Raw genomic sequence first — 13754 nt, forward strand, 5'->3', positions numbered from 1 at the left:
GATGAGTCATCATCCCCCCCCCCCCTCGAGAATGCTCCGACAGCGGCGGCCGAAGGAACGAGAAAAGCTTCGAAAGTTCCCAAGCTTTGGCCATGCTACGAGATCACGACACCGATAAGAATGTTCGAGAACGCCTGTGGAAGCTATATAACCGCCGTGCGAGAATCGTTTAGTGGAATTCAGGACTTCAGGAGTTCAGTCCGCACCGGTGAAATGATGTAACGTGAAGACCAAGCGTCTGCGGAAGAAGGGGATTCCCCGGAAAGCTAGTCGACGGGTTCATCGAGCGTCTGCATTTCCGGAAGAAGTTCTTTCTTCGAGATTTGCACCGAGTTACGCCGAGATCGTCCGACTTCAAGATCAACACTGGTGAATACGATTGGAATCTTAGTGTTCTCTTTTTATTTTGTGCTTTACGTGTTGGACTCTTACTGCTTGTCGTTAATTATTTTCTTGTGTTTCTTAATACCCATCTGATTTGTATTGTGTTGTGTCTAGCCTTAGTGTGCAAGTGTGTGTGTAACTGCCTTGTGTGAAGAATATATTTTGTTGCGTTATGACAACTCTGGGCTCTGACTCGGTCTTTGGACAGCAACCGGCGTTCGCTGGCGCACCAGAGGGCCCATTCTTAATTGTCCTTGCTTTCGTGGGATTATTTTCGGAAGCTGATAATTCGGCTTTGGAATTTGGTCCGGCGTCTGCGCCTCGTTCACCGGGGTCTGTGGCAGAGGGAGGGGGGGCAGCTTCTTCTCTGCCAACAACTGGGCTTGTACTTTGCCCGCTTGTGGCGGTCGCCCGCACCGTCTCTTATCTCCACACGGCTCTGACCTTTTTATGCGCAGTTTCCGTTGAAGCGATAGACGGCTAGAACATTCGCCCGCTGCAGCGGCTGCGCTTGCTGCCAGTGTTTTTACATTCGTTGTCTGCGGTCATTGAGTGTGATCTATTAAAGTTTGCTTGTGCGCACTGACACCACGCTCGTTAATTCAGTTAGTAAGCGAATGTGTCCAAGTTTATGCAGCCGATAAAACTACTATCCCTACTCCGAACAGCTCTCTACTAATTTGCTATCGCAATTGATGCTTCGCCTTTTGGGCGAAACAGCTAGATTTCTTTTGTATTTCGCGGGCTTTCTTTAACCCTTTAAGGATAACAAGATGACGATATCGTCAGCTAGCGACTTCCAGTTCGAGGGTTAGCGCTTCTGTCGAAGTTCAGCCTTGTCAGCAGTTTCTACAGTGCGATTTCTCGCTGATCGCAAAGAAAACACGCTTCAGCAACGTGATTATGGTTGGCTGCTCGGCATTAGGGTGCGCAAACTCTTCCGTGAAAGGAAAAAAAAATGTTTCGTTTTCCATGGAATGAAGCGCACAAACGTAAATGGGCAGTTGCCGTCAAACGAGCGACCGTGAACGGCGAGCTGTGGGTACCGAACGTAGGAGCCAGAATATGTGAAGATCATTTCATCACAGGCAAGTGTTTTGGCGAATAACTTCGTCTACTAACGTTCTAGTACAAATACCCCCTTTTTAACAATCAGTTAAATACACACAGCAAGGATCCTCAGCACATTGATTATGTGCCGTCTTCATTCCGGCACAACGAAAAGGCAACTGAGGCTGCACGAAAGAGGGAGGAGAGGTAACCTCAAAATAATTCGTGCACTTTTCAGATACTTAAATCAGTGCTTTCTCTCTGCAGTTATACACGACATGCGTCTCTTGAGAAAAAAAAAACGGGAGACTGCGAAGGCACAGCAGCCGACGACATGGCGCGCGCTGGGCACCGCTGCAGACAAAACAGCGGACGAAGCGATCGACTGCACCGTTTGTTATGGGAAGCGTTACAAACAGCCACTTATTAGGTTTACTTACCACCTATTAAAAACTACTTCATAAGTTAACGAACGTTTACTTGCGCTTGATAAACGTTATATGACTATTTGACGAGACACAAACACGTTAGGCATGAAATGCCTGCCACCTAAAAATACACGAGTCTAAGGGCGCCAACATAAGTACGAAGGAGCGATAGCTGACACCCACAACTGCCCAGCGGTGCTTGCATCGTGGTTTTTCACCAAAGTTCCGCAGTATATAAAAGACCAAGCGCGTGAAGCATGGGCACGAAGTGACGGCGGCATAGACGGCATCGTGGTCTCGAACCGGAAGTTGTAGCAGAATACGCCGTACCCCACAATCCCTTGCGACAACCGAGATTTTGCTATCTATCTGCTGTGTACCATAGAGTTAATATATTGACTCTAGAGGACAAGCTGCCCATAGGGCCCATGCACTGAAATCGGTCACCGCAAGAGAGCCGCCATTATGATACGCTGATGTTGCCAGCTCCTGAAACGCTTGCTAGACTTGGCGCTAGTAAGCAGTTTTAATCTGGCAACCTATAACTTATTGTGTGTGTGCAGCCGTGGGTGTGGGATGTGTTGGCCGTGCAGCTGGCATTTACGCAACACAAGGATGACCCTGTTAAAATTTCCGGCGGTATGTGGTTTTCAACGGTCACGCACTAGCGAAAATACCATAGCTGTTAAAGCTTCCCTGTTTGCTGTCGCAAGTGTCACTTGACGAGCAATAGGTAAAAAAAATGCTGTACTGCGATGCTTTTCGAACGAGTGCGATGAATCACGAAAGCTGTCTACTCGGGTGATGTTCTGAACAAGTCGTTTACTTACGTTTACTTACGAAAGAACGTTTACTTACGTGTGAAGGGAAATGCCAGAGCCATTTGGAGCTTTAGTCTTGCACAAAAGGCACTAAGGTGCCATCGCGTCAACCGATGTCGTCGGGAGATCACATGGCAGAGCTAAACTATACCAAACGAAACCATAGAACACCCATAACGACACTACCACGCATCCGAAAACACAAATAAAAAATATCCGAAACCGAAACTCGCGTTATTGAATGAATGAGTAAATCGTGAATTGCATAAATTACGTTAGCAAGCGCTTCCTGTAAGCTTAATATCCACACATCACCTTCGTAAAGCCATCAGGTATTCGTTTTTTATGATACAACAAAAGGCGACCTATGGTTGTTTTCATCTCTCAAAAGTAATTGCGTTGGCCACATTGACGCGTTACAAGATGGCGCCGACAAGATGGCGGCACCCTAGCGGTCCCCCCCCCCCCCCCCTTTTTTTTTTGACCCAGCTTTGCCTCTAGAGTCAGTTATATTAACTTTATGCTGTGTACATTGCGTGTCTGCTCTTTTTTTTGTGTGTGTTTAAGACGCGGAATGATTTATTATGCTGTTTTTGGGGCATTTGTCAGCTTTAGGCTGACAACCACGGGCGTTTTGGGCGCCATCTGTCGCCTTTTGGCGAAGATATTCAACTCAAAACAAAGTTGGTTCTTTATTCTATGCAAGAAATGGCGGACGCCGTTGCATCAGAGAGCGGTGAGCCATTTTCTTCATTTTTCTATCTGTTTGTTTCGCGCTGTAGCACTCAAATAAAAATGAAACATATTTACGTGTTATATAAAGTACCATGCTGAGCTAACTTCATCCTTTTTGAGGTGATGACGGAATGCTGACGCTTGAGCGTGCACGTGGACAGGATTGTGTACAAAGCGCCGTGGTGGCTGCAGAAATGAAACACGCTGACAACGAGTCAATGGGTGGTGTCGACAAGCTTGATTTTCTACTTAGTTTGTACCGCACGAAAGTTCGTTCGAAGAAGTGGACTGTAAGAGTGCTTTTTCACTTGTGGACGTGGCTATCTCCAATTCTTGGCTCGAATACCTCCGCGACCATCAAATGCTGCCCAGAGCGAAGCTCCTAGATTTCATGAATTTTCGCATGCAAGTTGCTGAAGCACTAATTAACGCTGCAGTGCCCGAAAAAAAGCGTGGAAGGCTATCTCTTGCAGATCGCAACCCACAACAGGACACAAAAAAAAAAGCAAGAATGTCGCTTCCTTGTGCCGACACGCGCTATGACTGCTTTGACCATTGGCCTGAAGCTCGTGAACAGAAAGAACCGTCGAGGTGCAAGCTCGAGAAGTGCACAGGAAGGTCGCGAATATTCTGTATGAAATGTGCTGTACCACTCTAGAGTGCCTGACGAAAGAGCGTTATTGCTTCCTCACCTTCCACAAGTAATCTGTGCAACCACCGAGGCACTCTGTACACAATTGTGTACAATGTTGTAAAGAATAAAGTTTCATGATAATTTTCAAAATTTTGGTGGTTTTGGCTGTCTTAGGTCTGGAAAAGTACATTAATGCAAAATAATTTTTTTTCTATCCATAATTACAAGTGGCGCCTGAAAGGGTTAGAGGCAATTACAAGAACCTCCATCAATGGTACTTACTTGCAAACACTTCAGTCGGCCATTTTTAAATGTGATCTACAACTTTCGTATTGACACATTCTTGGTGAAGCCCATAATTAAAAAGTTAGGCAATTCATTGACTTTGCAAAACGAAAAAAAAAATACCACAGACTAGGACATGCGATCCTCAACACCACTGAGTTGGTTTGAGCCTCCTAGCACACTCCGTCATTTTTAAAACATTGGCTACATTTAGCTGGGACACCCTGTATGAAACAAGGCCGATGTATGAGTAACCCCAGCTTACTCCAAAACATCCAGTCTGTACCTGTTCACACTGTATATTTGTTGCCTTATGTTATATTTTTGCCATTCACGGCACGTAGGAGATCTCTCTATTAATTGATTATATTTATTATTTACATAATGCAGGATTTTATTCCTGAACAATTTTCTAAAGTGATTGAAATAACACCTTTACGTTTGTAGATTGCTTACCGTATTTTTGATTAGACAGTTGTTTAATTTATACTGCAAAAATTCTGGTTTTTATATCTTTAACTTTATCTGGATATCTGAAAAGCCTCTATCTTTATGTGGGACACCTTGTGTGTAAAAACTTGGGGAATAAAGTTTGTTTACCTGGCAAGCTTCAACTAAGCATGGAGAAGCTCGTTGCTAGCTGCACACCATCTCTGACGCAAAGTAAGCTACGGCCGTCTCTACTCTTTCTCTCGTTCCCCTTGCGCCCTCTTTCTGTGCTCTTTGCATAATAAAGTACTAGTCTAGGCTAAGAAACTGTCGAATGAAGACGTGGATATGGCTGTAAACCACTGGTGACTGTGACTGAAAAGCTCGTTGGGAGCGGAGCTGTCACTGCACGTAAGTATTGAAGTTAACGGCGCGAGTAATTTACATTTTTCTTTAGTCTTAATTTGTTTCGACAATGGTACCGTACCATTGAAGTTCAATAGCCTCCAAGTGTCTTGCATAGAAACTGAACGCAAAAAACTACAACGCGTAGCAGACGCCTTTGGGAAGCACGCAGAAACGTTCACCTATGACGTCACGTCCGCTTTAACCCAAGCTGTCGCATCCGTTTATTTGCATGGCATCTGTCTTTTGCGACCGTTCGGCTTCACTAGACAGCTTTAGCAGAACGTTTTTGACGGTCCGCTCCGTTCTCACGTTCCCGCTCAGAGTTAGCGGAGTGGAGGACGAAGAATCAGTTTTAGCAGAGCTAGAGTGTACTAGAATACGATTGAGTGGGACGAGCGGCTGGGGCGGTGCATGCTTTGCAGTGAGGCACCCGATGTGAAAAAATACTGTGGCGGCGCTGCGATCGAAGTGCATTGAGCCGCATCAAGGTCGCGCCGTTGGAAACTGCTGGCGATACAGCTCGGCTGGGTCATTCGTACTATTTCGCGCGCTGGTATTTGCGTTCAGACCGCTCAAATGGTGTTCATAATTGCTTATGACATGTACTTATGCTTATGCCCTAAGAATAAATTCCTTTCTTTCTCTTCTTTCGTTTCTTTTATTTTTTAATGCCGCTCGGTGATGCGCATGCATTGTGGCCGCAGTGATGGCTTTCATTCTCCTATGTTATTGTACGGTTCCCTTTGGAGAACAAATGTTTTTCTCGTTCTTCAAGCAGCATGTATCTCTCGTGTGTATTGTTGCGCATATAGTTTTCTGTCAGTAGGTCTTGCGAAACACAGACGAAGAAACATATGCAACCTTCCTGCTTGCCGCTTCAAACAAGTTAAGCATATCCATCCGGCGCCTTGTACTCAGATTTGAGAGAAACATCGTTATAGATTAAAAAAAGAGTAAACTGCAGTGCAACATTCCATTCAAGTTTCCGCCTTCCTCGTGTAACAGAATGCGGAGTAATTGGTATGGGGTCATTTATTGTGGTCGGACCTCGAGCACCGAAAACGGTTTTAGTTAGTCATTCTATATGCTAATCTTTGGCCGTAAGCCAGTACGTTGAATTTTTTTTCCAGTCGATACTTCAAAAAAAAAGAGAAAAGAAAGAAAGCCTGCGCGGTAGCCTAATAAGTAGCTATATAGCGGATACGGCGTTGCGCTGCTAAACTGAAGCTCGCAGGTTCAATCCAGGTTGCGGAATTCGATCGAGACGAAATGGAAAAAACACCCGTGTACTTCTGTATAGGTGCACGTTAAAGAACCCCAGGAGGTGAAAACTAAACCGGGTGCCTCGTAATCATATCGTTGTTTTGCCACGTAAAACCAAAAAATTTCTTTAAATAATAAAAAAAAGCAGGGGGGCTGCGTTCTTAGGCTTTTTTCTAAGAGTGTAAACAAAATAAATTAATCTCGAGTCTGATTTCCGAGAAAAACATTACGCATATTCTATATTTCATACATAAATGTAACGCCGTTCCCAAATGTATGTCTGCTCAACTGAGCAGCTGGTATATTACAAACGGTTGTTTTCAGTTATCCGGTGCAATATCATAACGACAATAACGAAAGTTATAGGAACGGCATACCTCACATATGTGTGGAGATATATGTGGATCTGCTACAGATCTACATTGAAGAAGATTAAGTGTGGTACCACATGGGGCACCCAGTTTTAATTGGTTGCAAACATGGTGAGACTGCCAAAAATTTTTTCCTTGCCTCAATCAAGTTAGCAGATTTACAGGCTGCCCTAAAACGTGGTGTTTCTATTGAATGACGGCTATCGTAGGAACTTGTTAAGTAGGACTAATTAAAACCCGTGCATTAATTCTCTCAGTAACGGCACCTATGCACAACAGCCACGCACAGTCATTTGGAACACAGTCATTCATAGGCAGCACAGTCATTTGGTATTTTGGGCCCAATAAAAGTTGATTCATCATCCTCACTTGCATGGTTCACTCACCTTTGAGACTTCAATAGTGCTGTCATGCGTGACATCGAATGGAAACGATTATTCGGCGTCGTACGGTATATCAAGAACACTTGCGTACAAATAAATAAAGAAAACACACACACATATATATATATATATATATTGTTACGTGTGAGAGGAGTCTGTCACCCTTATGGATGAAGGGGCCATTTATTGTAGGTTGCGAAGGGTGAGCGCAAGAGCGGCCAGGTGGTTGATGAACCCAGAGTCGTCCTCTTCCTCTTTTCCAACCCGGGACCACAAGCATGTTCACTGGTCATCGTTTTCCTAATGCGTCCGTGCAACAGTATATATATACAGGGTGTGCAGCAATATTTAAAAAGATGCGAATGCCACGTAGCTGGACGTAACCAAGGTAATGCTGTTTGCCGTCGCTTGGAGATACTCTGAGTGTTTTTCGCATTTTGCCTAATTACATGATTAGCCGTAAGTAATTACCCTCTCAATATTATAATTAGATGAAAAGTGTCAGTGAGAAAATTGTAGATCAACATGAGAAACTACCGATACTGCTTTCTGGTGCTCAATACGTGCTACATGAAAGTTTTTCCGAGCCTGAAAGAAGCCCGCGAATACATGCAGAACTTCCACGCGAATGTCCGCTCAAGACAGTTTGCGTATTCGCCAGGCATCTTTCACACTCGGAAAAAAACTTATGTAGCGCGTATTGAGCACCAGAAAGCTGTATCGGTAGTTTCTCATGTTGATCTACAATTTTCTCATTGACACATAATAATGAATTAATTATGACTAATTATCTCACTACACGGAATGCAAAAAATACTCTGAGTATCTTCTGTCCAGCTAGGTGACATCTGTATATTTTAAAATCTTGCTGTAGGATAGTTGGCCACCCTCTCTCTCTCTCTCTCTCTCTATATATATATATATATATATATATATATATATACAGGGTGTTTCAGCGAACACTTTCAAAAATTCTTAAAGGTTGCCTGTGGCAGATAGCACAATTCTAGTTGTCTACTCGAAGAGGCGGACATTACTTGCACAAAGAATTGAAATGCATAATCAAATAATTAACGGAAATTCACTAATTACGTTTTAAACTAATTGCCTGATGGCCCATATTGCGATTTACAAATTGTAGCCGTGGAGTTCGCAAGGCGGATCTACTTGGAACGAATTCTCGGGATGACACCAGTTTCGAGATATTAATTCCAGAACTTTGCGGAGAAGTGCATTGGCGTTCCAGTTAGGTTCTTAACAAAACGTCACTCCATGCATTGAAGCTCAAAATTAACTGCAACGCCAATGCATTTCTCCGCAAAGTTCGAGAATTAATATCTCGAAACTGGTGTCATCCTGAGAAATAATTCTAAGTGGATCTGCCTCGCGAACTCTATGGCTACAATTTGTTAATTGCAATATGGGCCATCAGGTAATTATTTAAAAACTTAATTAATGAATGTTTGTTAATTAATCTATTATGCATTTCAATTTTTTGTGCAAGTGATGTCCGCCTCTGCGAGTAGACCAACTCATTAACTAGAATTGGGCTATCTGCCACAGGCAACCTTAAATAAATTTTGAAAATGTTCGCTGAAACACCCCGTATATATATATATGTGAGGTGTTTTTACCTGCTATGAATACTACTTCTGCGAATGAGAGTTTCATGTTCAGTAAATTCACTAATAAGTGTGTTTTTACTGTAAACACGTGCGCTTATTCCGGTCGGGAGATCTCACTTTTTCAATTAGTGGATTTAGAATATTTTATATTTTTCCCTTACATATATATGTCTATGCACCCTTTGTTTTAGTTACCTAGAAATGCATTGGTCATTCTTCGTGCCACGCATTTACTAAACCTGGTTTATTTCACTCTAATATTGTTTTCTTTGATCATTGTCCCTGATCAATATTCCACCAACAAGAAGCGCACGTAAAATGACACGATATCAATAAAATTTTCTTACGTAGCTTCCTGTTGCAGATATGAGCCTTATTACTGGTTACTTTTAGAAGACAATGTTAAAAACAGCACTTCACCTGGCTAAGACTACATTTGGTACGGGCGGTCAAGAGTCATGGGTGCACCAAAGTACCTAAAACATTAAAAAAATGTACTGCACAGACGTTCTGCGAGAAAAACTGAGCATCCGCCAGCGTCCGCGCAACTACCGCGTGCTCGTTAGCAGACGACGCGCTTGACGACAGCAAAACTGAAGACGTCCTGTATAAGCCATGCCTCAGATATATATGTTTGGCAAAATGGTGTAAACATAGATTTGCAGTTGAAATAAAGCACTATTTTAACACCGTCCTATTCACAATCGGCCTCGGCGCCCACAGAGAAAGTACGTTGAATATGCCGCCGGGTGCGTATCCGCCCAAACCCACTTCACTCGCTGCACCCTCGCACAATTTTTCTGCACGCGGTGCCCCAGCGGGAGAGCATCGTCTGGCCCACTGTCTAGTACAACTGGGCCCAGCCTTCACCACTACTCACACCTGCTCGCACCACTACGGTGCTATGGTGCAACGCATGGCCTCCGCCGGCGAGTAAACCCACTGCCCCCTTCTAGGGCACTGTAGTTGTGCCCATCAAGATCTAGCCTATCTCTTGCATTGACAACAAATACCCGCAAGGGCTGCTGATTGCTGCTGGTTGGCTCAGTACAGAATCTGCTGGTATGTATATCCATTCGCTCAAGGCATGCTGTTGCTTCCAACTTGAGCTGCTGCAGTCAAGGATGATTCAATTAATGGTGGTTTAAGGATTTATGACACCCTATCACCGCATATAAAATTGTGTAGGCCAAAACACTTATACTAGCCGTCAAGATCGATTAAATTAATAGCGGTTTGAGGATTTATGACACCCTATCACTGCATATAAAATTGTGTAGGCCAAAACACTTATAATATTGTATTGCACTTCATGCCCGATGCCATTGTGAAAGATGGAGTAATAGAAAAATCCAGAAAACTTCATTTCCAGCTGTCCCGAGACATTAAGTTGTAGAGAAATAATTGTGTTGCGAACTACCAACGATTGTCCTCAGCTCTGAGCAATTTCCCTGTGGGACTATTGTTGCTTACCAACGTATTTTGCGTCAGGGGCACGATCACTTGCCGGTTGTGTCCTCAATGGCTCATTGTCATAAAACTGTGTCTATTTGTACGATGCAGTTGCTGCGCTATGAGCAATGCCTCTGAATGGTGGCTAAAGTGCTAGTTAAGGTTATGTCTCGTACACAGGGAATGGCAGTCAGCCTAAACAATAGCTTAAATTGTTTCAACATTATCAGAAATAACTCTGCGGGTTTGCTTGTGTTTGTGGAGTGTTTGAGATATGCTTGAGTGTTCAGTGTGTTTGTCAGTGTTTGTCGAGTTATTGGAAACTGTTGGTACATTGTTCGCATGGTGGTATATTATTGCAGCTTTGCCACTTTCCCTGGGCTTTATGTGTGGCAGTGTGGTGTACTCTGCATTTCATTCTGGCATGGACGTGTGGCTGCGATTACATCTTCTGAAGTGAATATCTTTCTTTGGCTTTTTCTACCATTTTCCTTGTTTGTTGGAGGTCGGACTCGACAAGGGAACATTCATTCACTCTCTTTTGTTCTTTCATTCACTTGTTCTTTTCTTTGTTCACCTGCTCGTTCATTTGTTTGGGCTATTTGCTTGCATTGACCATCGTCTATGGTGTCTGCACATTTTTTCTTCACACAAGTTCACACTAATTTTCTGAACAAGGCACCAGCAATCTTTCCACCAAAAGCTTAGGGCTTGCACTCTTGCTTGCTAACATTGTGGTAACTTCGGAGGTCAAAATGCATCGTTGATAAAGTTCTGTCTCACCTTTGTTATTACAGCAACCCATTTCTCATTCTGTCTTCATAACGTGGTGTTTTTATGAATCTTTCATTAAACTATCTCTTTTCTATCGCAGTTAAATGCCTGAAGTCCCCCATTACCTTTTGTAAACAGGCCTTATGACAAAGTGGGTCTGGCTGATATCAACACAGCATAGGTTAACATGATGTTCCCACGTCATATATGCTTGTCCCCTCTCCATTGACACCCACCATGTTCTGCGATATTTCTATATATTACTGTGTATTATCGCTGTTATATTTATTAAGCTAATTTTATCACAACAGTTCATCAGTTGCCTCCATGAAGGGGAAGTTTTCGTTCCTTCCCATTATCTTGCCGAACCATCTTTGTCTTAGCATTTTGTACGTGGGGTGCAGAGTTTGCAATCTTGAATTCTTGTAGTGCTAGCAATCCTGAATGTGTTCATTTCAGATTCTCTCTCCTATTAATTCTACACAATCACCTCAGCCTCCTCATTTAGTCGTTTACATCTTTTCGAATATTAGACTTGTTCACACTCATTCGCCTTGTATACATCACTCCTCACGTTCACCCCTTTGTGCTTTCCGTGTCTTCATTGTCTCTTGTCTTTGTGTGGTTGGTACTAACAAAAGCTTGAGCCCCTTGGTTCCCCCGATTGTTCCTGCTTACTCACTGCAAAGGTCTCAACTCGTGTACTACCTTGATGCCTCAAGACGAAAGTTTATTGGCCTATTGCCTGCTTGTATGATCACGGGCTACGTACAGTGTAGTCCACCTATAACGATACAATGTATAATGATATATTGATTATAACAATGACTCAGCTTGGAGTATCAGCTAATGCTTTTGGGCATATTTGAAAAATTTTGCAGATCCCACACGCTGTGGGAATCGATGTAAGCAAAGCTTTCTATGCTGTTTGCTGTGATTGACAAAAATTAACAGTGATGTTGACGGCAGAGACGGCATTCATCGTCATCATCATCAGCCTATTTTTATGTCCACTGCAGGACAAACCAGGCTAACTGGCATGTCTTCTTCATTAGATTTGCTTTAAAAAACTATATACAGCGATGTTTTATGACCGCATGTTAGATACAACCATCGAAGTTATGTCTTCTGGATGATGTTTTCAAAGCAGACTGAGTTTGACATTTGCATTGCTAAGTTCCTTTTAAACAAACGATGCTGAAACAGGGTGGAAAGCTTGCCTATGTGAGTTAGTGTCTTCCATCATTCCCGTGCAGTGCATCTCACTTATGCACAGATTACAAAAGCCACGGAGAGCATCGTGACTAGGTGCAGCACACCACAAGTGGTGCCAGCTGCATTGCATCCGCATCCCCTATGATGGCGCTTCATACACGTCCGGAGAGAGAGAGAGAGAGAAAAGAATAGACTAAAAGTGAAATGCAAAGCAGCGTGGTGGCACCCCCCTTTATACAATCTCTCTCAGTGAGTGCGGAAACTGTGTAGGAAATTCACCGCGGAAGCAGCGGACAGCCCAGTTTGTAAATAGTAGTGCCAACAAAGCACAAAACTGTTGCTTGAGACGGTGCTGCAAATTTTCAAGGCTCAAAAGAAGTATTACCTCATGCATTCGATGATCTTGATGATTATGAAAATTGGGAGTGCCGTGATCATGAAGGCTGGACCCAGTGGCTGGTGCCTATCTATGGAAAAAGTGTTAGGGACCCTTTGTCACCGTTAACAACCATTTCAAAAAGGCTGGCTTTGTGCACCAGAGTGAAACCCCCTTTGGTAATGATACCAACATGGCGGAAGCCGTTGACATTACCGAGGTCTGAGAGCACGTAACTGTTTCTAGCCTCTAATTGCTACAGACGATGAAACAGGTGGCGCTTCAATGCAGGAGTTTATGAGTGCAGATAGTACTGCACTGTTTAGCAAAGAGTTCTCCTACAACGCGATCATTGTTGCTACAAACGGCAGCATTGTGCGACGACTGCAGCAGCCACAGTGACAAAGATTGCCTATGGCTGGCCCGTCTTTGGCCTCGACCCTGATGTTCACGCAAAATTCACTGTCGTGAGTCAAGTCCCTCATTACTTTCGTGCACGCTTGAGATGCTACTAGAAGACACATTTTTTTTAATATTCACCCTAGAGCAATGAAGCATGGGCTGTTTATAGAGGTTTTTATGCTGGCAAGCGACATACTTCTTGTTTTGCACCATGAGAAGGTGTAAAACAGGCCTCTTGCCTCCCCCCTCTGCTTTTTCCATCATTAAACTTCCATATGTATGGACCACTGGTGGTTCATATTTCTCCAATTTAGCTGTAGAAACTGGAGAAGTAGGAAGTGCATATAAAAAAATCAGGCAAGTTTGCACTTGGTCGTGCAAAGCTCAGGCACAGCGAAGCTTACTGGCTGCTACTGCTAGGTATGAACTTGGCTGCTCCTAGGTCTTAACTTGGTTTAACTTAACTACGCATGCAGGAAGGTATTCTCGAGCGATCATTTTCGGAGGTACCTTCCCTTTCACGACATTTTGAGTGACTAGTGCTGGACGCGTGGGTGCCTATGAGCGACAGCGCTCCTGGCATGCCACAAACGCAGGCAGGCTAACCAAGTTTGGTACGGTGCCAAGAACACTGTCGCTTGCCGACGCCAAACATGTTGGCGACATTTCGCGTGACTAGCGCTGGACGCGTTGGTGCCTACGAGCCACAGCAGTCCTGG

General features: G+C 43.7%; 1 protein-coding gene across 1 annotated transcript in view; it reads left to right on the forward strand.

Moving 5' to 3' along the window:
- The first annotated feature begins 3362 nt into the window (after positions 1 to 3362).
- LOC125942241 (gastrula zinc finger protein XlCGF49.1-like) overlaps positions 3363 to 13754 on the forward strand; it is a 46829-nt gene continuing 36437 nt past the window's right edge. The window contains exon 1 of the mRNA XM_049660410.1: positions 3363 to 3419. Coding sequence (XP_049516367.1) covers positions 3383 to 3419 — 37 coding nt within the window. The 5' untranslated portion in view covers positions 3363 to 3382. The remainder of the gene's footprint in view (positions 3420 to 13754) is intronic.

The sequence above is a fragment of the Dermacentor silvarum genome, chromosome 1 (genome assembly GCF_013339745.2).
Source record: "Dermacentor silvarum isolate Dsil-2018 chromosome 1, BIME_Dsil_1.4, whole genome shotgun sequence".
NCBI lineage: Eukaryota > Metazoa > Arthropoda > Arachnida > Ixodida > Ixodidae > Dermacentor > Dermacentor silvarum.